General features: G+C 38.3%; 1 protein-coding gene across 1 annotated transcript in view; it reads right to left on the bottom strand.

Moving 5' to 3' along the window:
* zc3h3 (zinc finger CCCH-type containing 3) overlaps positions 1-25,355 on the bottom strand; it is an 88,459-nt gene that overhangs the window by 25,122 nt on the left and 37,982 nt on the right. The window contains exon 4 of the mRNA XM_017721629.2: positions 14,212-14,350. Coding sequence (XP_017577118.2) covers positions 14,212-14,350 — 139 coding nt within the window. The remainder of the gene's footprint in view (positions 1-14,211; positions 14,351-25,355) is intronic.

Raw genomic sequence — 25,355 nt, 5'->3', positions numbered from 1 at the left:
GGTTGTGAGAGCATGTGTGAGAGAGAAAAAAAGAGGAGGAGAAACAGAGAGGGAGCAAGTAAAAAAGCTAGAGAGACCTGGTATCCACTCTATATTAGGAGACATGAACTCTGCTCCAAGAATTTCGAATCCATCTAAACCCCCAACAGCAAATTACACCCAACATCAATCTGAACCCAATTCAGGAGCCTATTCTACACAATCTATTGCCATGGCCAAGTCCAACGCCCCCAACACACACACTCACAGACACACAAGTAACATGGACCTTCGAAAACGTAATAAATCTTAAGTAAATGCACATACAGTGTTCTCAAAAACTGTTGGCACTCTAGGACAAAATTAGCAAAAAGTCTATGAAAAAAACATTTCACTTTTCTGCTTAAGTGATCATCTAAAATGTACTGAAAGGGGAAAAACTATAAAAAAATCAATTATCAGACAAAAAAAGGTTGTTGGACTTGATAAATCAGGGAATGACCATTAAAAGTAGCTTTGCATGTGAAAATCTCCACTACAAGCAAAATAATTAAGGTGTTTCAAACAACTTGAGCTGTAGTGATTTTGGTTGGTTAGTGTAGTGGGTAACACCTCTGCCTTCTATACTGTAGACTAGGGTTCAATCCCTGCCAGGGCAGGCACCCTACAGTATACCAATAAGAGACCTTGGGCAAGACTCCTAACACCACCTTGGCCTACCTGTGTAAAATGATTGAATTGTAAGTCGCTCTGGATAAGAGTGTCAGCCAAATGAAATGAAATGAATTAGTGAACCTGTCTGAAAAAGGATACACATGTATCATATCCACAGACATAGAAAGAAGGAATGGTTTGAGAACCAAACTTTCTCTAAGAATCATAAATGAACAATTCTACAACTTTTATGCACCTGCGGTCACCAAAACCAGTTATGGTAACAAAGTCTGTGGGTTCAACAACACCCAAGCAATCTCCAAAGGTAAACACTGGCAGTTTAATGAGTTATACCGAAGAGCTCAGTGACTTCCACTGACATACAACGTCACCATTCCACAAGCTTTCGCAATAGTCACAAGTCCCCCAAAGTGAAAGCTCAGTGAAAATTTGGGCAGAGGAAAAGAGTCCAAAAGTGAGGACGAAGGACTCTGAAAGATCTAGAGAGGTTTTCTATGGAGGAAAAGTCTCAGATCTCTTTAGAGATTTTCTCCATCGTTATCTTGTACTAAAAGAAAATGCTTTGAGCTGAATTTCCTGAGACATACAAGTTTTATGAAAACAACAACAATTCTAACTTCTGCCTAGAGCTATAAAAGCTTTAGAGGGCAGTAGTGAGTGATGTTTGTTTATTTGAGCTTGAGCTGTGTCTCGTCAACCAGGATTAAGTACTGACAACTAGGAAGGAAGATAGCTAGACAGGCAATGTGGTCATTTTAGGCTTGTACTGCATACAATAAACAAAAAAAGACAATCAAACTGTTAATCGTAATTATTTACATGGTAATCATCTGCAAAAATTTTGAGACTGTAACAAGGCCTGTAAATTGCAGTTATCTTGACAAAGGGAATGTGCACAATATACTGTATAAAAGGGTGGGGATAATGTGGCAATAACTGTGATAAGTTTTAGGACTTAAAAAAAATAACAATTAATTGTTTTTACTTTGAAAGTCTTACCTCATCGTATGGTTATTCTTCTCACATATTATCACTATAACCTCATGCTTATAACCAGCAAAGTCATTTTTTGCTCATTTTTACAAAGGCTGCCAATAATTCTGGAAGACACTCCAACTTAAGACAGGCTCACACTAGCTAAGTGACTACAGCCACGGGAGCCATAATGAGGGATAATGGGAGAACAGTTGCTGCCCCCACAGAGGCTTTAGTAGGACACCCTTGAGCCAAAGAGCCATAATGGAGACTAATGTAGTCATGACATGGGCATGGAACATGGACAGCAGTTAACCTTTCACAGAAAGGAGTCACTGTGCGTGAGGAAGTCACTGTGTGAGTGTGTGTAAAATATGCATGGAAGAAAGAGACAGACAGGAATATGGCCTCACCGCAAATACAGTGTTGTGGCTCTTTTTTGTCACTTAAATGTATTTTTCCACAATGGTTCACTTGTTCACACAACAGCACACATATCTTGACCTATGCACCAAAAATATTGTGGCGTTTGGGGGTGTGGGTGTGGGCAGGACACATCACACTATCACATGCATCATCTGAATGGGGTAGGGGAATCATTTTAATGGGACACACGCTAATGTAATGGCAGTGCTGTAGCTGGAGGTGATTTAGAGTGGAAGGGGTGTGACCCCGGTCTTGCGAGGCTGCAATCTAAAGAGGTTTTACGGCCTGCTCTCAACCACTCAGGAGAGTCAGAAAGAGGCAAAGTGCAGAAAGAAGGAAAAAGAAAGTACTACAGGTATGGAGTATTAATTAGAGTTTGACTGATATGAAAACTGCATCGTCATTACTGCTACTAATTTTAAGGAGCTAAAAATTCGACGGATAATAATAACGGCATAATCTTATATGAAAATAAAGGCTGTCAAATGATTACAACTGTATAGTCCATTATAATCGGTCACATTCATATTGTTCGCTCAAATCTGACCCTAAAGAAAAATTGTTCTATTTAAAAGCCAGCCCATTTTGTTACAGCTATATGAGTGGATTGAAGGCCATCGCTCTCTTTTGTTTACAAGAACCTGAATTTGTTCTTTATGGAAGCTGATGAAGGTATTGCTTCAAAAGCTGTTTAAGAGCTTTATTTTGTATGTTCATTAAAATATAAAAGAAGCAACATCAAAGGATTTTCAGTGCAGGATTTTATGACTTTAATAACAGTCGATTTATGATATCCGTCAGGCCCTAATATGAGCTTTGGTGCCCATCTTTTTAAAAAGCACAACTCCCACAGATACAAAATGCTAAGATGATGCTATGTAAGTGCATTAGATATTTTTGCAAACTATCTTTAAGAGTAAAAATACATTAGTGCATTTGTTTGTGTAAATCATGCTGCCAAAATAAAAGCTATTATAGCAAACTATCACTCCCAGTAGACATAAATCCCTCATTCAGCTGCTACCTGGCATATTCAGGGGGCACAATAAGCAAATAATCAGCAAGACCGAATGGTTTACACCTGCGTCCCCCCCAAAAAGACATCCATCTTGCTCCATGTTTTAAAAATTATTCATTTAAATCTGAGCTACTTTACTCCTTTTCAAAACTGCTGTGGGCAGGCGATGAATGTTCATACATCGCCCCTTACACAGCTTGAGGCGTCTACAACGCAGCTGCTGTGAACTTCCCGGTTCACAAAGGAAGTTATAGGAATGAAGGCAAGGAAAGCTAGATGTTAGATGCATTTCACACAGCTCACACTACCAATCAGCACGTATGCTCAAGTTGAACAAGCGGGGCTTTGTTGCTTGAGCGTGTATGTGAGGGTGTGTGCCGTGGTGCGTTTCGACCGTGGGACGAGCACAGATGAAGGAGAGAGCGAATCAGCACTCCGGCAGAGTGATTAACGATGTGACTTTTGTTTTGGTGACGGCGAAGAATTCGCAAGCCACACGGGCATTCACAATAATGCTTGTCTGACCTATCTGTTTGCAGAGAAAGCATTAGTAAGCTCATCCTGAGGAAAGGAAAACAGAGTTACCCTTGAAATGAGCTAGCTAGCTTCATTTAGCTAATTTCTGTTGTTTCAATGGCTCTTCGCTTTAAGCAAACTAGGTAATGGAGGAATCAAGAGCCATCAATGTGCTAAAGACTATTAAAGGAGCAGTATTATTTTGTAAAGAGGCAGGTGGGACTCTGAAATTAGCTTCAATGAGGAAACATACTGGAGGGAAGCACAGAGAGCAAATTGATGCAAAGTGGAATGAGGAGACACAACGAAGACGAGAAAGAGGAGGTTTAAGAAGAGGTGATGAGATCTGAATATATCAACTATATCATACTGTTTCATTCTCAGTGTCAGCTGTTCTATAAATATATGTATAGCTCTTATATCATCACTGTCATAAAACCTCAAAAGTGCATTATTTTTTCCTACACTATTTCGAATTGCTAGCTGCCCTTTACATTGCGTGAACACCTCATGACAAACAGATGAAGCTGAAATGAACTGAAAACTATTAAAACACCTTAAAGTTAAGAACTTTTGTCCTCCTACTGTTAAGTGTTTGTTATGATAGTGGCAAAGTGTTGCACGATTCTTTAGCGTCATTGTGCAAGTTTAAGCATTAAGTAGAGGCTATTCATTTTTCAGCATCAGGATAAAAAAAAAAAACAGAAAACAAACAGAAAACCTATTTAATAGAATAGATGTAATAAAAATTTTAAAAATATGTAATAGAATTACATAAGAGCCACAATAACTCACTAGATCATATTTAGTTGCAGTATTTACGGTGCACTTTGTCTTTGTTATAGCAAACATTCTTTTCGGGGGCTTTTTTCAGTTTTTCAAAGAAATCTGCAGGGCTATTTTTCCACACCTCTGAAGTTGGTTGCATTTTTTGCTTCTAACGATACACGGGATCCCAAACACATTCAACGATCTTGAGGTCTGGCTTCTGGTGGGGGGGGGGGGCAGTCCATTTTTCTAAGCATCACAGAAGCATCACTTTCTTCTTGTTGGTCCATTTCCTTTCCTAGTAACGGCTTCTTGACAGCTACACATTCTTTCAGACTCATAGTGCTGAGTTATCGTCTCACAGTAGAAGCATGGACAGAAACATTTTCAGCTCTGACTCAAGAGTAGGAGCTAGATTTCCTCCTCTCGTTTGAAGATGAAAACCTTTGAACACCAGTTTTGGAAATTCTTGGTTTTTTTCTGTCCCCCACTTGCTTTTCTTTGACTTTTCTCTTCCTTATGTAAATGAGTTACTATCTAGTTACAAGGCTCTATCGATTTTCCTGTGGCTTGTCAGATCTACCTAAAATTATTTCATGTGGCAACAAGTAAATTAACTAGTTTTACTCAGTCTAAATGAATACTTTGAATGAATGATTCTGTCAATCAATGTAGTTTTTAAGTTGAATAAAACTAGTTCAACTGCTTGTTACCACTTGTAGTAATTTTTGCAGGTATATCTGATGAGCCATTTTTCACAGTGTAAAAATATTCTGAAAAATTAATCACGTGTGCTTACTGAAGGATTTGACTGGAAATTAAATAAATGAAGGGTGGTAACTTTTGCACACTACTGTATATTCTGCTCGTACTACAATGCTGTGCAGGCAATTCTCTATTTCTGTATTAGCATCCTTCCCCTCTTTGTCTGCGTAACACTCAATCTGACTTCCAAAAAGCACCATCAGGAGCCATGTCCTTACTCTCCACTTCTCTCCCTTCTTCTCTGAAGATGGGATGACTGGGATGGAGAGCAGGAGAAAAGTGAGCAACGCTGGGTTTATTACCGACTCTCTCCCACATCCTGTACTGATCAATACCAGAGCACTAAACCTGATGAAGGCCACGCCAGCCGCCTGACCCACACTTTGCACATGGCTGTGCAAGTAAAGAATGTGTTGGAGTAAGTGAGCATTAGTGTGTAGCTTTCTCCAGTCCCAGAGTCCAAGTGAACATTGGACCTAGTGTATATGTGCATATTAGATACAATCCTGAAAGCCAGAGTCTCCAGAATTAAAGAAAGAATCAATTCTTTCTGCCACAAATGAATCTGAAAAATAGTTTCTTGCTTAAAAATTGAGCTATGAAATCCTGCCAGGAAGGGCAATGAGTTACAAACTAGACCTGCACATTTAATAACTGCAATCCTGATGCTTCAGATTAGCAAATGAGCCTCCTATTAGCTAGAGATGTGCATTCTGAATAATTCTAATATTCAAGCATGCACAAGAGTTCATGAACACATACCTGATTAATCAAAGGGAAGCACAAAACACAAAAAGAGGGGGGAAAAAACAATATAGGACCTTTTTGTAGGTAACAGCACTGGTGTTGCACTAGGGAAACATGTTTTATCATTCAAAAACAGTTGAGGCACACTAGCATGATTTCAGATTGGATGAGTAACAGAGGCAATCTCTGCAGCAAGCTAAATAGCTAAAAGAGCTAACAAGTGTCTCACCTTGTACACAAGACATTTTTGTGGCTAATTACGGTCAACAATTAGCATTTCTATGAGTGTTTGGATTAATCAAAGTAACCATGTAATCCAAGAAAAGTAAATTACCCTGGTTTAAATAACAAAATCTATTTCAACCATCTCAACCACCAAAACCATTGAACATTTTGAAGTTACATGCTAATTTTTTGTTGTGTACATCGTTAATTTCTTTCAAAATTTTTGATTTAATTCCATCAATGAGCTGTAAGCAAAGTTATTCAGAGCAGTTGGATGAGTAATGATAGACTGTGGAGAAACTTCTGAGAGACATGATCAGATTTCATTACAGTGGTGGTGACAGGAACCAGGGATGGCAACGTCTACACTGCATATAAATAAATACAGCCATTTTGGTTTTGTTTTACTATCCAGCAAAACCACTGAGAATTCATGTCTTCTTTTTTTTTTTTTACACAGTTTTTCTGTGTAATGTTGATAATGATGAACAGTAATAAATTCAAGATAATAAACTGTAGCTCTCTGCCATTAATGTGTTGGGAAAAAGGATATTTTAGACCACTACCTTCTCACAAAAGCATGTTCAGGCATCAGACAGTGTATTCCTCACCACTTCATGCAATAACTACATGTGATGCAGATTTTAGAGGTACTGAACTCACTGTGAACAATTCTGACATCAAACCACTCTGAATGACTTTGTTGACATCTAAATGTTTCAATTATGTAGAGCATTTGAAAAATTGGTGGAATTGGCCTTCAATTACTGGTAATGGTAACATGTTACATTACTGAACCACACCTGTATTGGGGACTCTTGACAAGATATGACTGCTATGAAACGTCTCTGGCATAGTTTTGTCAATGTTATGTAACAGGGTTCAACCACAGTGTTACAGATTCACCCATTCATTTTAGAAACGACCTCTGTCTGTTAAAAACAACTCTAACATGGTAACTTAACAGAAGAAGCAAAAACATTTTTAACTTTCAATGTAACTTAATGGAGAGAAAATTCGAGAGATGGAGAGAGAAAAATGGAGAAAGTTTTGTTTTGGATATGTTTCCAAAACATAACACAATCGCAATATAATCTCAATATAATCACAATAATAGTATTTTGTCTATATTGTGCATCTGTGAAGAAGTCAGAGATGGAAAGATGGAATAGTAATTAGATATATTTGAGCACCACAGAAAAAGATGAAAGAGAGAGAGAGAGAGAGAATAAGCGAGAGACAGAGTGTGTGTGTGTGTGTGTGTGTGTGTGTGTGTGTGTGTGTGTGTGTGTGTGTGTGTGTGTGTGTGTGTGTGTGTGAGAGAGGGGGAAGAATGAGGGGAGGGGCTCTGAATGTATGTGCGCGTGTGTGCTTGTTTAATTTATGCCTGAGCGTCCATGCTTTATGGCTTTCTTAATTCAACTCCTGCTACTATTAATGTAGTTAATGTTGAGATTATATCTATTTTCTGGTGGTGGCTGGCGATTTACGAGGGCCATTCCTCCCCCACCCAGTCGCCCCAAACACTCAATCACCCGGTACAGCCCAGCGTGCACTGCTGACTGCACACTCCCACTCTACCCAGCACACACCGGGTCACTGCACTGAGGTCTCAGTCCCCATGTGTGGACGTGTCTGTGGTAATAGGGGAATGGGCTGGGAATGACTCGAGTACAGGCTGGTAAACTACCTGTCTGAGTCAATTACTTTCTACAATATACAGAAATATGAGATCCAAAAATGACTAATTAGATTTCTGTTTTATAAGAAGTGCAGCTTGACTGCTGCATGTATGGACACCAAAATACCAGAAATCTTCACACCAGATAAAGAACATTCATGTTGTAAGCAGGGACACTCCCTCAGCTTTCCTCCTTCTCATTTCTCTTACTCTTGTAATATTTCATGCAGCGTCACAGTGGTTCAAATTGAAAATCCCTTGATGAATCAATATTTATTGCAGGGAGCTAAATGAATAGTGATAAGTCACCAGAGCTCAATGCTCAGTCCGGAGACAAGCACACTGTCTCACAAAATCTGAATTAAACAAATGAAGCACTATGCATGCCAATGTCGACATACACACACTCCTTTTCCATCTACACACAAATGTATTTGATTTGAACTGAACTGAAATGCATGCAGAATCTTCAGGGATTTGCTAAATAGCCATGATTAACTGAACCACACACATACAGGGGGGTCCGAAAGTCCACACTAAAAATCTGGGATTTTTTTCCACTTAAACCTGAAAATAAACAACAAAGTTTAAGAATTGTAAAAAAAACAAATAAATAAATAAACAAAGGTTATCACCAGTAAAATGAAGAAATTCAAGATGCTGCCCTATTTCTAGGTCACCATTCAAATTTAAGCAAATCTATGATATTCGTGGGTCAGACTTTATTTTGCCCAATTTCTTCAGTTTAGCTGAAGATCACACTCAGACAAATGAGCAAATACTGAGATTCGTGTAAATATTTCAAAGGTTTTACTTTTCCTTTAAATTGTTCTGCAGATACTATTAATTATAATGAACAATTCATTTAATTAGAAAAGAATAGAAGTATTATTACTAGTGGTCTCAGACTTCTGGACCCCACTGTAAACAGACAAGGTGATCAGCATCTTACTCTTTCCAGCTCTTGTATTCAGGTGGAACCTGTCTTAGGCCCAATCCCATGTCTTATTTTTACCCCTAACTCCTTGGGTCACGTTGCCCCTTGGAACTGAGTTGCAACCTCACTGATGGTTTTTAGTTAAATTTACGACATCATAGGCATTCAAAGGCCGAAGGGGGCGGGGGGGGTCTGTGGCAATTAATTATTATCGCCCACCCCTAATTGTTCCATGATATGAAGCTGAAGTCACCTATCCACCAGCTTCTTGTTTGAATTTTAGTCTTTAGTCTTGCTATGAAGAAAAGGACCATAATACATTGAAAAGACATTTAAGTAAGACAATACAATGACTATCAAACTTTTAATAGAGAAAATACTCACATTTGTGGGTTTCTTTGGTCACTGCAGCCATCCTGGCAGTTTTTCTCATAACACTCTGTTTGATTTGTGGCTCTGAAAAACCTGGAGGGTCATGCAGCCCTAACACTTCGCCCTACCCCTCTATTTCAACAAAAATCAGGACACCCTACCCCTAGGTATGGATGAGCAAAACTAAAGGTTAAGGGCTGAAAGGTAGGGGAAAGGGGAGAAATAAGTTTGGGCCTTAATCATCTGGTTAAAAATGCGCTGTCCCACATGTGCTGTCAAAACATCCACAATCTGCTTATAATGAAAACAAGGATGGGTTATACCAGAATACCTGTAAAGGCATCATGTAATCAGAATATAGAAAAGGTTATTTACATTATAGGCACATTACACTCTTAAAAAGATGGTTTTTCAAGGGTTCTTTAATAAGGAAAATGGTTCTATAGAGAAGTATGAACGCTTAAACATTTTCATGATTAAAAGCTTCTTTATCCTTTTCAGAACCTTCTCAAAATAGTTCTATATAGACCCCTCTACAGAATATTGTGCCATAATCTGAAAACTTTTTACTGACGCAAAGAACCTTTTAATCATGCAAAGGGTTCTTTAAGAGTTCAAACTTCTCTATAGAACTATTTTCTTTACTAAAATCCCTTGAAGAACTGTCTTTAAGTGTAAACAAAGTGCTTACTAGCAGGAGTACATGAAAACCACACACAACCAACACTTTTTCCGGCCTCCAGAAAATGCAACCTTTCACAATCTCCATGTATGGTACTGCATTTCCAAAATTCTCCACGATACCAAACGGGAAAATAGCCACCCTTTGTCTTTTTTGTGAGAACTGATATCTTTGTTTTTGAAGACATTCTTCCATTTTTTATTTCTATTTTTTTTGCATGCAGACAACACATCAAATTTGAAACACAGCAAAAATGAGACAAGTCTTTAAGCATTAGGCCTAGACATCTATGGTTAGTGCTGAACAAGGTAGGACAAGGTAAAGCTTTGCCCACTGTAGTTTGCAGGAAGTTAACCAGGTAGTTAAAATGCAAGGTCAGCAGCTGAATGTTGTGCTTAAAATTTCATTTTTTTCCCTCTGTTTGTGGAAGCTTGAGTGAAGTAGGCTGCTGGCTGCTGTTTCCATATCACTACAACGATTTCTCTGGGACATGCTGTTTCTGAGCTAGCCCCCCTCCAAACTGAAATTCTGGCTATGCCATTGGCATAACTTCTGCAGTTATGTTAACTATGTCATTTTGTTTCATCTTTTCCCATTTGGGCTAATCTACAGATTTCAGAATTTTATTGTGACTTAAAAAGACATTAAAATATAAAAAGACAGGCAATCCAAAAGTAATGAAAAGTAAGATTATATTACTTTAATACAGCAATCCTTTGGATTAGATATGTAGGTTACATGTGTGTTTGCGCCAAGCACAGATTAAAACTTCTATGCTAAAGAATAAATCCAAAAGGCTAACAGCTACAATGCCTTTTGCTCCCCCCAAAAAGCTCCCCTTCTGTAAAAAAATGCAGCCCATTCTTTAACAACATTGGTCTTTCCTAAAAAGCTCTGAGTATGAAAAGGCTGTTGTCATAATGTAGTATAATCAAGCATTACTGATTTCAGACAATTATGCTAATTTTATCACTACCATGAGCTCCAGTTTTACTGATAAAGTTTGTTCTTTAACCTCTAACATCCCACACTGCCTTAATGAGCAGTTCCTGACCGAGCTCTAACATAGGGTTTCAGTATAGTTAGCAGGGCAATGGCAGATCCACAAAGCCATCTAACAGAGCTCTCACAAAGAAAGAAGAGAGGCTAGAGAAAGAAAGAAGAGAGATGAGAGCAGGAGTGTGTAAAAGAGAAAATGGTAGCGCTAAGCGTTTCACTTAGTGTGGCAGTGCTCTTAACATGTAATGCATGACACAGCCTCTCTTCTACATGAGTGAGTCTGAGAGGTGGTGTGTGGGAATTTACTATGGAAGATAATCTTTTCTCTGTAGATAACACTGGGTGTAAAATATTTACACCCATATGGATGAATGATTCATTTACACCATTAAGCAAATGTGATTTTCCATAGAGACCAATCACACTAGAGCTAGTGTAAACTGCAATCACCCAGGAGTCACCCCTCAAACCTCTTGCTCTTTTTCAATATAAAGGCTGCTGTAATTACGCCTTAACAGATCTCAATAATTCATTCACTTTTTTGTCCCACCAAATCTCTGACCAGTTCATTCATATTCATATATATATATATATATATATATATATATATATATATATATATATATATATATATATATATATATATATATTCTATAATTATATGGAGTGTTCTTCTAAAAAGGGCTCTTCACATTCGCATCTCATTCACCAGTGATCACAAGGTCAGTTAGGAGGGGGAAAATGAGCTGTCGAGTGAGTTGTCTTAGAATTTTCAGATGATCTGCCATTCAGTTTTCACAGTGTAGAACAGGGTATTCAACTCCGCTCACTCAGTTCAATCCATGTTTTAATTACCAGGTTTAGTAGAAGCTGTTCAGCTGGAAAAGCAGATTGTGCTGGACACTAGGCTTCCAGTAGGAAATGTATGCATGTGCATAACTACTTTTGGTTCCAAAATAACCTTTCAACGCACAGTTAAAGAACAATTTTTCAAATAAAATATTCAAGCCTATTAAACTCTTTTCGTGTGAATCAATCAAATAAATAAACTTTTCACTTTTTACACTGCATAGCATCATTAAAATGTGTTTCTGTTGATTTACATGAACATTTGTAAACATATCAGACTTTGATTTGATTTACTACAGCTGTACAGACGATCGCAAGCTAAACAGTTTACAAGATCGAAATTCTACTTCAGATTAAAAAAAATCTCTAATATCTGAAACAGTAACACAGACTCCACATGCATATTGTGGTCACATTATCACATGTTTCTGACTGCTGCTGATGATAAAGGAAGCCTCACAACAACACACTTAAGACACTAACTCAAATGTATGCCTGGTTTTGAAAGGCAGAGGAAAATCCTCGCAAAACTTTAGTAACTTCAGTAAACAGAGAAAAACATGTCCCTTTTTTTATCCAGTCCTCACACATTTTGCATGAGCCTCCCTCAAATACACATAACATGAGGGAGAGAAGCACATTCTCTGCTGCTCCCTGCTCATGGCCAATAAACCGCATTAGCCTTATACACCAGTTTCATACCATAAAAATGTAGTGGGGCTTTAAATGACCACAGAAGAAGGGCAGAGTGTCAATTAGTTAAAGTGAACAAACGCTAATTTATAAAAACAGAGAAAAAACATAACAGCACTGCCCCATTTCTGTTTACTCCAAACTCTCTTTTCTCACATGTCCACTCTAAATGATCTAAAGCCTTTTTTACAGACTGCATTAATGGTTTTATAAACTCATCTCTAGTGGACAGTGGCCATTAAAAGCTATCATTTAAAAGCAGCATTTCGGTGCCTACTCATGTGTTCCCATGTGGGCATGGACTATATTATAGCAACATGTTTATGGTCTGAGTAATAGATGACCATGATGAACAGCACCTTCCTCCTGTCATAATATTATTGGTGATGAGGTGCTTATATCTCGTAGTGTTATTAGGGCCAGCCTGTTAGTTAGTGTTTTATTATGGTGCTTCTGAGAGACTGTTAAAAACGCAATGTGTCAACAGAGAGGCTTTAATCAGGCCTGTAATTGGTTGTGGTGGGCTAAGATTGTGTGTGGGCTGGAGGGCACCCACCCACCCACCCGAACAAATAAAAACTTCTTTTATGATGGAAACAGACTCACTGAATATAATGCTGTTAAAACTTCTCATACTTCTCAATTGCATGTTGTAATGAAGTCAAGACTCTAACATCATTCACACTTTTTTTTGGAAATTCAAATGGTTTTATGTTCTTATATAACACTCTCTACACAGGCTGCTAAGCTGCCGATACCAAGTTGCTCACAATTGTTCGCGACACAGGGAACTAGTATGCTGAAATGGGTAAACTTTAAATGCACCTGAGCCAAACCGTGAGGATAACATTACTGCAAAAGGTTCCACCAAGGCTTATCATTTGCTCAAAATGATTAGGCTAAAAAAGGATGAAAAGGTGTTACTAAGGAGCATTTAATTCAGACACATGCAATCCTCATCAGCTTGATATGGTGCTATTTTCTTTTCACTCCTGAAGCTAAAAAGGTTTTGGATTAAAATCCGTGAAGGACCACACTCACAGCTCAATGTCAAAACTATTAACGGGCAGAATTATACTGGCTCTAAGGCGAGCTAAACTTTATCTGAGTTACTGTATTTGCTAAAAGTCATTTTAATATGATTAAACAGGACTGTACAGTGCTCACATTTTCAATTAAAAGCATTCTGTGTAAAGATCAATTTTACTGCACTCGTTCTCGCGCCATCACTTTTATTCCGTCATTAAAGTTTGCTGAAAGACCTCATGTATAAAGATGATGTATCCTCCTCTGCATCTAACATTGTTCTGACTAGCCTGAGTATCTGAAGAAGCAACTTTCTTACCTCCTTCTTCTTCTTATTGAGCATGACCATTTGTTGCTTTAACATTGAGTTGCTAAAAGACTCCCTGGTTTGAAAAACATTTAAAATAAACAGTTTTTGAAAGTTTTAATTGGCGTACATTCATGTTGTCAGGTCTCAACCACGTCTCCACTGAACAGCCTGTTAAGCCAGTTTACATTTGAATAATAAGATGTTGTCAGAGGTACTCCTCTGCACACATTTTAGAAATGTTCTTTACGCTAATAAACTTTTTTGTTTGATTGAACAAGTACTATAGATACCACCAGGTAGCTTAAACTGAGCGCTTGAAGGACAAGGCAAAAGCAACCAAGGGCAGCTGAAACTTAAATGAAACTTTCAAAATATTTGACAACTGAATCAATCAGTAAAGCACTGCTTTTGAAAGCACAAGAGTTCATTCATCTTCATATTTGTCCATATGAAATTATATCGACCAGTATTATTGCTTTTTGCAGTATTATTTGGATTATAAAAATGAGTATTTTGACAAACATTTTCACATCATTTGGCCCTAATTAGTATGTTTATGTATGTGTACCTGGCTGACTGGATTCTCTTGACTCTGTAGGAGAGGGCAGGGTTGTGGTGCTGGAACTGTGCTCTGCGCGTGTCAATCTTGTAGCGGGTTTTGATGACCCTCAGAGACGCTGGACTCCGCACTGAAGGAGATGAAGGGCCTACGGAAGAACAGACAAATGGCAGGAGGATATTAATGACTGCCACTTCACATCACCAATCAATGGTGACCAACCACCTCATGCAAATTTTGCCTTCCATAACTCATCTTTGTCATGCGGATTGCTTAAACCTCAGTCTCTGGGCATTCAACTGTATGGAGTTTGACCTGGATTTTTTTTGTGGTTTTATGGAAAAGTTAGTTTTATCAAAAGGGATTTGTCGCTCACAGTTGGCAATAAGAACCACATGTAGTTCTGGGACACCATGTGGTATCGGAGAGTTTCTTTATATATTATCTTCATGCTCCCTGATGTTCATGGAACAACGGAACATCAGTACCAAATTTTTCCAAGGTTTCACGGTAATGGGCACCAGTATGAGTCAGTCAGTGCTTCTAATGCCGTGAAATTCAGTAGCTCTGCACACTCACACACGGACCGCAGACTCGCTCATCCCCTGACAAACTCCCTTTCACTGGCAGGTGCGCTCCTTAATAAGCTGCACATGTAAAAATGAAGGAATAACAAAGGCTGAATTTTTATCAGCCTAATAAATCATATCCTCTGTCTCTCTTGCACCCCCCACCCCCTTCTCTTCCTCTCCTTTCTCTTTAGGTCTCATTCGTTATATCATTTCACAAATCCATCAGAGGAGAGACGGAGGGAGAGAGCAGAGGGAGAGAATAAGTGTGGCTTTTATTTATTTCTTTATTTCTTCATTTATCCATCATGCTGCTTTATGAGTGGCTGGGCGGAGGTGACATGCGTGCATGCAGGCTGAGTAAAAGATGGACTCTGCATGGCGGCTTTTCGCTCGCTGCCTTTTCACGCCAACGCTAAAAACCCCAAAGATTTATTCCCACCAAACACCATTTAGCATGTTAGACAAGTCAGCGGGAGAATGGAATTACTTACAGAACTTAAGAAATCCTGAAAAGGTTATTCAACAACACAGGAAAGAAGCCTTTAGCTATACTTCAATTTTTCCCCCCAAAAGTCTTACTAGGCCATAATTATCTAATACCCAGTTCATAAGCAAGGCTTGTCATTACAGAGTGGAGCAGATTGGTTTTAGGACAGCCACGTAATCATCGCACTGCTCCATTACAGCACGGAGTAAAATGTTTCGAAGAAACGCAACTACTTTTTTTACTTTTCCCTCCGTCGCACGCACACGTCTCTGTCCCTCATTCCTCTCAGAGTCCCTGACAACACTTTATCTTTCTAATGAGTGTGAAAAGGAATAAGCTGAAAAGAAGGAAAGCAGAGTAGAAAGACTAGAAGGCAGGAATAAAGAGAAAAAATGAAAGAGAACTGGAGCCTGATTGATCATCAATATCGATTTACCAATATATCTGACAATCGATAAACGGAGCCTATGTCGATATAATGTTTCTGTATAGGCACTCAATGACCATTAAAGCTGATCAACTGCTGATCACTGCCTACAGTCAACAGCAGCTGAAACAACTCGGTCAATGTCAAGATAATGAGCTACTGTTAGTACATTCCTCACTGCAATTCATAAACTGATCTATATAAAAATAGACAGTTTCCTTAGTCCTTTAATTTAGTTTGCTTTTGCTTATTGTGCCATGTACAGCATTACAGCTGCCCAGGCCATCAGCCAGAGAAACGAGTAAAAAAGTTTGAGATTAAGCTTAATAGTGCTTAGTAAAGGGCCCATATCCTGCACTACTTTCCATATTTATATATTTCCAGCTTCAACTTCAACATGAATAGGCAAGTTAAAGCACTGTAGGCTGGACAGGAAGATACATGTAAATGTGTTCGTTTTGCAACAGTACAAAAATCATCAATTCAAAACAGGCTTCCATAGATAAATCACATGGACTGTGAAGAGAACGGTACGTTTTGAAGAAATTTAACAGTACTTACATATTACATCTAAGAACCATTCTACGTTTAACAAGAGATAAATCACAATTCTGAGCTTGCACTGGTCCAATACCTATTTTTTCCAACTTGATACAACAACGGTCCTTGCCAGTCTTCGGCTTGGCATGCTTTAAAGGGAAAAAAGGTGATTTGACTGTGATGTGTTTTTTCTCTAAATGACTTGAACCAATTTTTTCCAAGTGTTTACCCACCAGGGATGGGTATTTCAGTGAAATTTGCTATTATTTTTCTTATTATTATTCTTCTTATTGCTTAAATAACAACCCTCTAAACATATATAAATAAATTAAATAAATGAAAGCACCAGATACATCAGTAAATGCTACAGGTCATGCGTATGGGATGTGTTATGCAGACAACATTCAGCCATTTACCTTTACTGTGCCTACTGTACCTGAAATTTACATAGAGAAGGACAAAAAATAAAAATGTAATTTTTTTTTAAGATAAACAAATGCTAAATCATCTGTTACCTTAGCTAATAGCCCTAGGTTTGTTTCATTATAAGTAGGGCTGAATGATATATATATATAAAATATGATGAATAAAGATGTTGGATAACACGATGATAAGAGAAATTACTAATTTAAGGTGAATTGCTTACTGGATGTGCCACAAGCAGAGATCCTCTTTTTCCTGTGTAAACAAAAATCTAACCAACCCCTTAATGCAAATAAATAGCTAAAATACAACATTTCTAATTAGGAAAGCATACTAATAGCTACTTACATAAGCACTACAAGAACATTTTTATGCACTGTAAGGCTGTTTAGTCAGTATTCCCTGAACAACCATTGCTATAGAGGCCTACAACAATAAAAAAACAAAATCACAAAAAAAAATCTTTATTAGATCTACTGATATAAATAAGTACACGATTAAGTTCCCAAAAAAGCTCCTTATGGTGATGCAGGCTTGTTGTGACAGTAGTTACAGGAGTTGGCATTACTGCTTCACACATTTTACACACAATGGAACTGAGGATGATCATTACGTTTGAAGTCTTTTTAATGGATAGTAGCTCAGGATGGAGGAATTGTGTGTTTTTATTAATTGTCTGTTTCGGACAATTCAGAGCACAGATCAAGCCCACATAGGTAAGCATTTTCTGGGCCTCTAATGTTATATTATGACAATGGAAATTCTTTCACTGCACTAGAACCTCTGATCAAATGTAAAAGCAGGCTCCAACACAGTCCTTTGGTATAGTATTTCAAGATTCTTAAATATGAATATGTATAACAGAAGCTAAATTGTTTACCAAAAAAGTTTAGTTCCTATTCAACTTTCCTGACTATTTAAGTATATAAAGTACCCAAACACTAATGTGTCACTGCAGTCCAAAGAAAACACTATCTTCATTTTTGTCATTTTTTTAAAACAACATTTCAACACACAAGGTGTTCTTTACATCATGTGGAAATTTCATGATGAATGGACCAACAGAAATGCTGTAAAATCACATGGAATAAAATCTCTTTACATTATCTTGCAGTATAAGGTAAGAGCGTTTTACCTTCGCCTGTGAAGTTACTATTTTGGAGATACTTGCTTTTTGACCTTGCCTTGTACTGTATTTAAAACTTAATAATGCCACAGTAAACAAGAATCTCTGAATTCAAAAGCACTTTTCTTTCTTACAACGCCATAACACTGTGTTACTACCTCGACTTATGGCCTCATAACTAACTCACCCACACTTCCTTTTTCTCACTTTCCACACTGCATGTCCCTCTCAATTTGTCACCAGAACACACTTTGGTATCAGTAAGAGAATTCATCTTCCACAAACATTTACCAGTGATCAAACCTCAGCAACGTGTGTGTGTGTGTGTGTGTGTGTGTGTGTGTGTGTGTGTGTGCACTGTGTGAGGGCTTATGGGCATTTATGTGAACTACAGAGTGTGTGATTTATTGTTTGAGCTGGGCAGTGTATGACTGGACTTTAAGGGAGCCAAATACACACAAGGGTGTGTGTGTGTGTGTGTGTGTGTGTGTGTGTTTGTGTGTGTCCAGAAGCTGGTATGTACTGCACATGTTTACGTGTGAGCTTGTAGGATTACTTGGCTGGCTTGAAGTCACTTTTTCACCTGGCACTCATCTGTATTGCAGTCTGAGCTATTTGGGCGTCCCAGTGGATGACAAATTTGGCTTGTCAAAGAGCTCGTGCCTTACACACCCAACCCCTCACTGAGTTCTTCACTACACTGTTCCACCTTACGTACTGTTTAACGACACGGCTGCAGAACTCATACGGCTTCAACGACAACTGTGTATGTGTGTGCGTGTAGCCCCGTGTTGAGTTCTATGTGCCAAAACTAAGGCAGTGGTCCCTGTCAGGACCCTCTTTATTTATGTGGGTGCTTGCAAGTGTGTGCGAGTGTGTGTGTGGCAGGGATCTGTCAGTGGCCTATTAAGGGGAAGATTGAGACCCCACTCGGTGCAGACTCACTCAACCAACACAACCTGCTGGGCTTTACAATCAGGCCTGGGGACTCATCCATCGCCCGCTGACACCCCAGCCCCGCGCCCGCGCCGAAACACACCGCCGATTATTTACTCAACTCACTCCGGCTCCAGCCAGCGCCGCGTGCTCCCACCTTTATCTATCCCTCTCTGTCACACACGCACGCTCATTTTTCTGACAGGTTCCCATGTTATTTTTCTGTCGGCTCTCTGCTGGCGGTACAAAAGTCCCTGCGGTTCTGCTACAGAGGAAGTTATAGCTGTATAGCTGTTTATTCTGGAAGTGAAAAAAGTCAAACTATATATATATTTATATTTTATAAAAGGCACAACAGCTGTTAAGTGATTAATCAAAGGCCTCCACTACATTAAACATGCTTGCTTTTCTCATGAACGACGCACAGTAATTTTAAGAGTTTCTTCATTTAGTGCCAATGAAAATATTCTGGTCATTTTCTACTGACGGCTAAACAGAAGTGGGCAATATGATATTTAGGCCCGTCACAAATATTACATAATCACCCCATTTATTTGAGCTAATTACTATTATATGAGCTGACTGCAATTATGTTTCCCAGTTGTTAGCTTTCACATTCATATATTTGTGTCACAACAACATAATTTAATTGGACGCATTTTCATCCATTGGATTCAGGCAAATGTATGCAAATAAAAGGAAGCAGAAAATGTATTTATTGAGAAACGCCGCAGGTCATACAACAAAAGCTCTTCCATCTAGGGGCTGTAACTCCTTTAGGGGGGCACCGGTAAGACATGTTTGTGTATTTGAGCTTGAGTTCTGTCTGTTGTCAGTTGGGAGCTACTAAGTACCAACAGCTAAGGAAGCTAGTGAGCCAATACGGACACTTTGGCATTAATACAACTTAACTGTCCTCCAAAAAAAGACCGTTAAACTGTTGATTGCAATTATTTATATAGCAATTAATCCTGAGATAAAATTTCATTACCGTGCTTCTGATATTCTTACTGCAATAACTTTGTAAAAATTTACAGTGACCATCGCCAAAAACCAAAAACAAAGGAAAACAAAAACAGGGAGATTTAGCTCTTCGTCCGTTTTATCTTTGTCATAACTGAACAGTCAAATTCATGTATAGTAGGAGTATATGTAAATTTAAGTATAAAAGTTTACCAACCTAAAAAAAAAACCCTTGGTTTGTAATTAACTAACCAAACATATTATCAATATCATATAGTATACCAATAACAGGAATAAAAATTTAAACTAACAATAGCACTTTATGAACATGGCAATCCAGTATGAAAGTGAAATTTACAGTACACTGGTTAAATAATGCTGCAAATATTTAATATACAATATGTTGCTTGTGCACAGCTAGCTCTTCTTATATACTGCAATAATATAGCAAAATAAGGCGTATTCACTGCTTGGTCCTTAAAACTCTGCCTATGAGTATGGCTTTTAGTTCACGAGCCCCTAAATGTTGTAATTTTATGGTTCCCCACATAAACATCTACATGTATTAGGGTGTGCTTCATGCAAAAGACATGTAAATATTGTACTGGTCCAATTCATCATTTGCACAGAAGTCTCCATTGTTTCCACATTGCACAAAACTTTTAAGAATCAGATCCAGAGCAGTCATTAAAAGGTGGCCAAATCTGCACTATTTTTTATGCAGCTTTGATGAATAAAGGCCACTGTGCATCAATAGATCACATTTTTTCCATATCGCTCACCTCTGAGGTTAAAAGTGTGGCACTGGCAAAATTCAATGCCACTGTACAGATTCCATGCCAATGCAACTCCTTAAATGATACTGAACCACTTTCTCCTGTCTTTGCCCAATCAACAGGGATAAAGCCATTTAAACACTTACTGCCATTTCACTTCTTCCGGAATGTTCGCTCGCTTCCATCTCTGCTATGACAGGGCAGCACTGACACCCTGCAGAAGAGGTATCCGCTTAGGGATTATCAAGCCATGTTATCTCCCCTACTCTGATCCCCTCTCCAAATTTGACAACTAATTCCAGCTAACTGCACTCCCATTCTTTACTCTGGCATCTCTGTCACATCATTAATCTTATTATTGACAGCCAGAGACCCCCTACTCCTGCTACAATCCCCATGGGACTCATCTTCTGATTCCCACTGGGGCAGCAGCATTGCGATTAAGCATTCCCTGTGCTAAAGCAGCAATGCCTGGCACTGGTCAAAATAACATTACCAATGCAGGGCGGAACCTTACAAGCAAAACAACGATGCAAATGTGCTATAGAGTATGGAAAAGCTCCAGTTAGAGTTACAGTGACTTTCTTAATTGCTTGCCCAGAAACAAGCAAGTACTTAGTCAGTTTGTGTTGGCTCCATCACTGACAGCTTTGTTCCCCCCCTCTGCTACAAACCGAATGCCAACAGTGTTGCACAATTTGATTCATATTCTAAAAATGGCCCCTAAGGCCCGTGTTATAGGGCAGCTGTTTGACCAGCATTCTCAACACCCAATTCTGCTGCACAGATATTGCTTCAGCATACCAAGGTGTACCGAAACCACAACAGAGATATCAGCCAAACTGAGCTGAAAGCACCACATAATTTAATATAAACCAAGCAAGAAATCAAATTAAGGTTATTTACCAAATAGAATGCAGGGCACTGATTTCATTGCTTTGCAACCTGATATACACAGTCAGCACTTCATCTTCAGAATGATAGTCTGTTTCACTCACTTTGCTGAAAAAATGTATTTACAGAATAAATGAAAATGACATTTTTGAATTTGGTTTATGAGGCAACCAATCAAAGTTGCATCACTGATCATGTACATTTGGCAACATTTAATAAGTCCTTGGCTCATGTGCAATTTTGTGAAGTTTCTAGTGGTAGTACTAGGGTTACAGGTCTATATTATCTCTCTCTTATAGTCTATATCACTGCTGTCCAAACAAAACCTTGCATCTCCAAAATGGTAACTTGACAGAAGAAGAAGAAGAAAAAAAAAAACATGAAAAAAAAAAAAATGAACCACTCCCCCATTCATTATGAAATTTGTGCACGATGTAAAGGACAATATCCATTTTTAAATTACGTCAAAAACTGGGGAAAGAAAAGGGAAAAAAAACTGCAAAAATGGATGCGCAGTTTAGTTCCGATATACTGTCTATAGCAAGTTGTAGTTCTGGAAATTAACATTTCAACAATATACAGTATTGTGAAAAAGCCTCCGGCAACTGAGAAATTATAAATATCTTATAGAAAGATTATTATTATTATTATTATTATTATTAATAATAATAATAATAATAATGTCATGATTTTCGAGTATTATACAAAAAAATTATGCAAAACATTCCTGTCAAATTACAGGTTTGTTGATTTTATATGTGAAAATAAGTTAAATGTATCCTCTACTTGGGAGTACAAACTTAAAAATGGACACAGCAAATAAACATTTTTTCTTTAAAAACATTTACTCAAACTTTTGCATATGATTGTTTAAAACTACATGCTTAGCTGCCTACAACTTCTGCTTAGTGCTATATGTCTGTAAAAGGCATTTTCTGTGATCAGCAAGATGTCAGAAGATACTGAAGAACTAGAAAGCTATTCTGGCTCCTAGACTTATAGCAACATGACCTTGAGAGATGCCTCAAAGCTGCCACAGGAGACGTGCCCTGCGCTCCAAGGGCCTGCTGATGCTGACGGACAGACAGCGAGAGCGCTGACGGACTGAGCAGAGGGCTAATGAAGGAGGGATGAGAGATGGAAGAGTACTACAAGGGTCCCAGAAGCAGGCCACTTGTCCACTGCTAGACTTACGGCTAGATCTGTGATGTCAAACAACTCAGGCTTGGCCTTGTCAGTCATCACAGTGGTGTAATAGCCATGGAAACAAACACCAAATCAACACATAACAGCTTGCTACATTTGCCATGGTTGGGGCCCCTAGGAGCGATCTCAGCAATGTCCCTAAGAGCCTATCCACGGCATTATCTAAATTTCCTAAACAATATATGTCAGTGGCCCTGAGAAATAATCAAGGATATAATGTTGCAGTCTTCTAATTTAGTATGACTATTAATTTCCTTCAAGAACGTATTTTAATATACAAGGAATTCATTTAAAATGATGGAGAAAATGACATTTATCATATATACAATAACCCAGAGAACACATTAACATTAACACATTAACACCAACAACTTTTTAAATATTTCAAAATCATTCAGAACGGTTTGATGAAACACGCACCACTCCAGAGAATCTTATCGAGTCAGAATTGTTCACCTCAGTAGTGAGAGGAACCAGACATCTGAAGAATTTAGTGTCTCTAAGAGCTCTCCAACGATCGGGAATACGCTGCCTCATGCCTAACATATTGTTTAACAAAACATTTAGGGAGATTTTGGTCTAAAACTAAATTTTAAAATAGTCCCCAATTTTTTTTTTTTGTACCACTATTTTACCATCATCATTAGAATATTTAAACACTCATAAGACGTGCAGCCTCAGTGGTGGTTTTAGATGTTAACACAAAACAGATATATTTGTGTTACAGACATCACAAACCCTGGTTCCTATCAATCTGAGTTGGCATGCTTCTCTACAAAAAACATTTCATATCAAATCACTCTGAATGGCTCGGTTTACATTTTAGCAACTGAGTAATGCAGAATTTGTGAATAATCAGTGGAATTCCCCTTTAAGCCTTGGACATTTGGAAAGGGTTCCTGTTTTCAATGACTGCATCTGAAGTGGCCATGGTGACACTGCTTCAGGGCTCAGCTGGTGATCACAAGTTAAACATTAAAAGCTAAAAGGCAAACTAACTACGATTCCAAATTCACTCATCATGTAATGCATTCTTTGCATGGTACAAACTGATCATGAGGGTACCTCATGATATTTTCATAAGATGCTCACCATAGAGTTCAAATCATTGGAAACAACTCTTGGACATGGTCACAAATATTCCATAGAATGGGTTTCCCTCTATAGGCAGACATGGTGTCTGTCAGGGGCAGTTAGAGACAGCAGCTGAAGTGCAGGAAGCAGAATCAGAAATGACACTGCCTCCTTTATTCACTGCTGTGTTTACCTTCAAGTGATGGCTTTCTGAACATGAATAAGAGATGAGAAGTAAAGCAGTTCCTTTAACCTTCAGTCTTACCTTGTCCTCAAAAGGCAATACATGAACTGCAGACATGCACACTTTGACTGTAAGCATGCATACTGCAAAGAATAATTTATGATATGCAACACAATGGATTGGACAAGTGTTGGGAGAGTATGGAGAAGATCTCGAGAGCATTCTACAAATGTACAGTACTGTGCCAAAGGTCAGAAACTATGCTTCATTTATTGGCAATTAAGCACACATTCTTCCATTTCAGGATGTATTTTTAAGTTGATTAAATATGAAAATCTGCTTGGAAAAGGAAGGGAAAAGTCAAAAGAAAATGTAAAAAAAAAAAAAAAATGGAGATCAAAAAATGATTACAAGATATAGAGCAACATGAGATTTCTGTTCCTGAGAGAGCTGTTTAAGAGCTGGTAGACCACCAGAATGGTCAGCATCAGTCAAACAGTACTTAAACCTTGTATCCTTGCAAAAGAGAAGAAAACCAAGAGACACTCTTGCTTCAGATCTGAAAAAATCCACAGACGCTCATCCTTGCACTGTCATAAAACAACGTTGTGGGTCCGAAAGGATGTGTAGCTGTCAAGAAGTCATTACTGAGAAAGGAAATTACACCAAAGAGAAGAAAATGCAAAAGATCAAACACAGAAGCTACTGGTGTTCTCAGAATAATGGACTGACCACCCCAGAGCCAGGCCTCAAGATCACCGAGTGTGTTTGGGATTTCTTGCATCGTGAGAATCAGAAAATGCAACCAACTTTTAAGACTAAACTTTGGAGGTGTGGAAAATATCCCTTTCTTTGAAAAACATCAAACTGGAATGGAAACCATAATAAAAGGCAAAGTGTGGACACACTAAACACTGATAGAAGTTGATATTTTATTTAGTTGTTGAGGCTCTTTTATATTAAATAAATGCTTTCTGTTCTTTTCCAGATGATGTGTAAAATAAATAAATAAATAAATAAACAGCTGTTTACATGTTTACATGTTCAGTAAATGAGGAATAGTCTCTGATTTTTTTCTACAGTACTGTAATCTAATCTAGTCTAACGCTTTAAAATTCTGTGTATGGTAGGACTGAGTGTAAAACAAATAAACTGATAGTCAGTGCGGCAAATGCAAATAGTGTGATACCGGTAGTAAACGGTACAGCCAAAATAAAAAGTTTTAATAAAACAAAACCGATTACAGTGAATAAAGGTTACAGACTGTAGTGTGTATATAGTGCACTCTAGTACCAGCTGAATACATAAAGATAACAGCACCTAGAAAGATAGGGGAGATTGACTGATGACGCTTGTCTAGCAAAGATCACCCATCAGAACTTATATCAACCTGAAAGCTGGAAGCTACTACAGAGGAGAGGCACAGGGTTGTTGCACCGGTCCGATTTTTACCAAGGTGTCATTCTGTGTCACGTATGTACATTGTTAGGTCTGTGTGGCATGTGCATATTGAAAAGAGGGACACATGAAGGTTAAGTGCTTTGA

This window comes from Pygocentrus nattereri, chromosome 26, assembly GCF_015220715.1.
Source record: "Pygocentrus nattereri isolate fPygNat1 chromosome 26, fPygNat1.pri, whole genome shotgun sequence".
NCBI classification, from domain to species: Eukaryota; Metazoa; Chordata; class Actinopteri; order Characiformes; family Serrasalmidae; genus Pygocentrus; species Pygocentrus nattereri.
The sequence above is the reverse complement of the archived record's forward strand: the minus strand, read 5'-3'. Positions and strand labels throughout refer to the sequence as shown.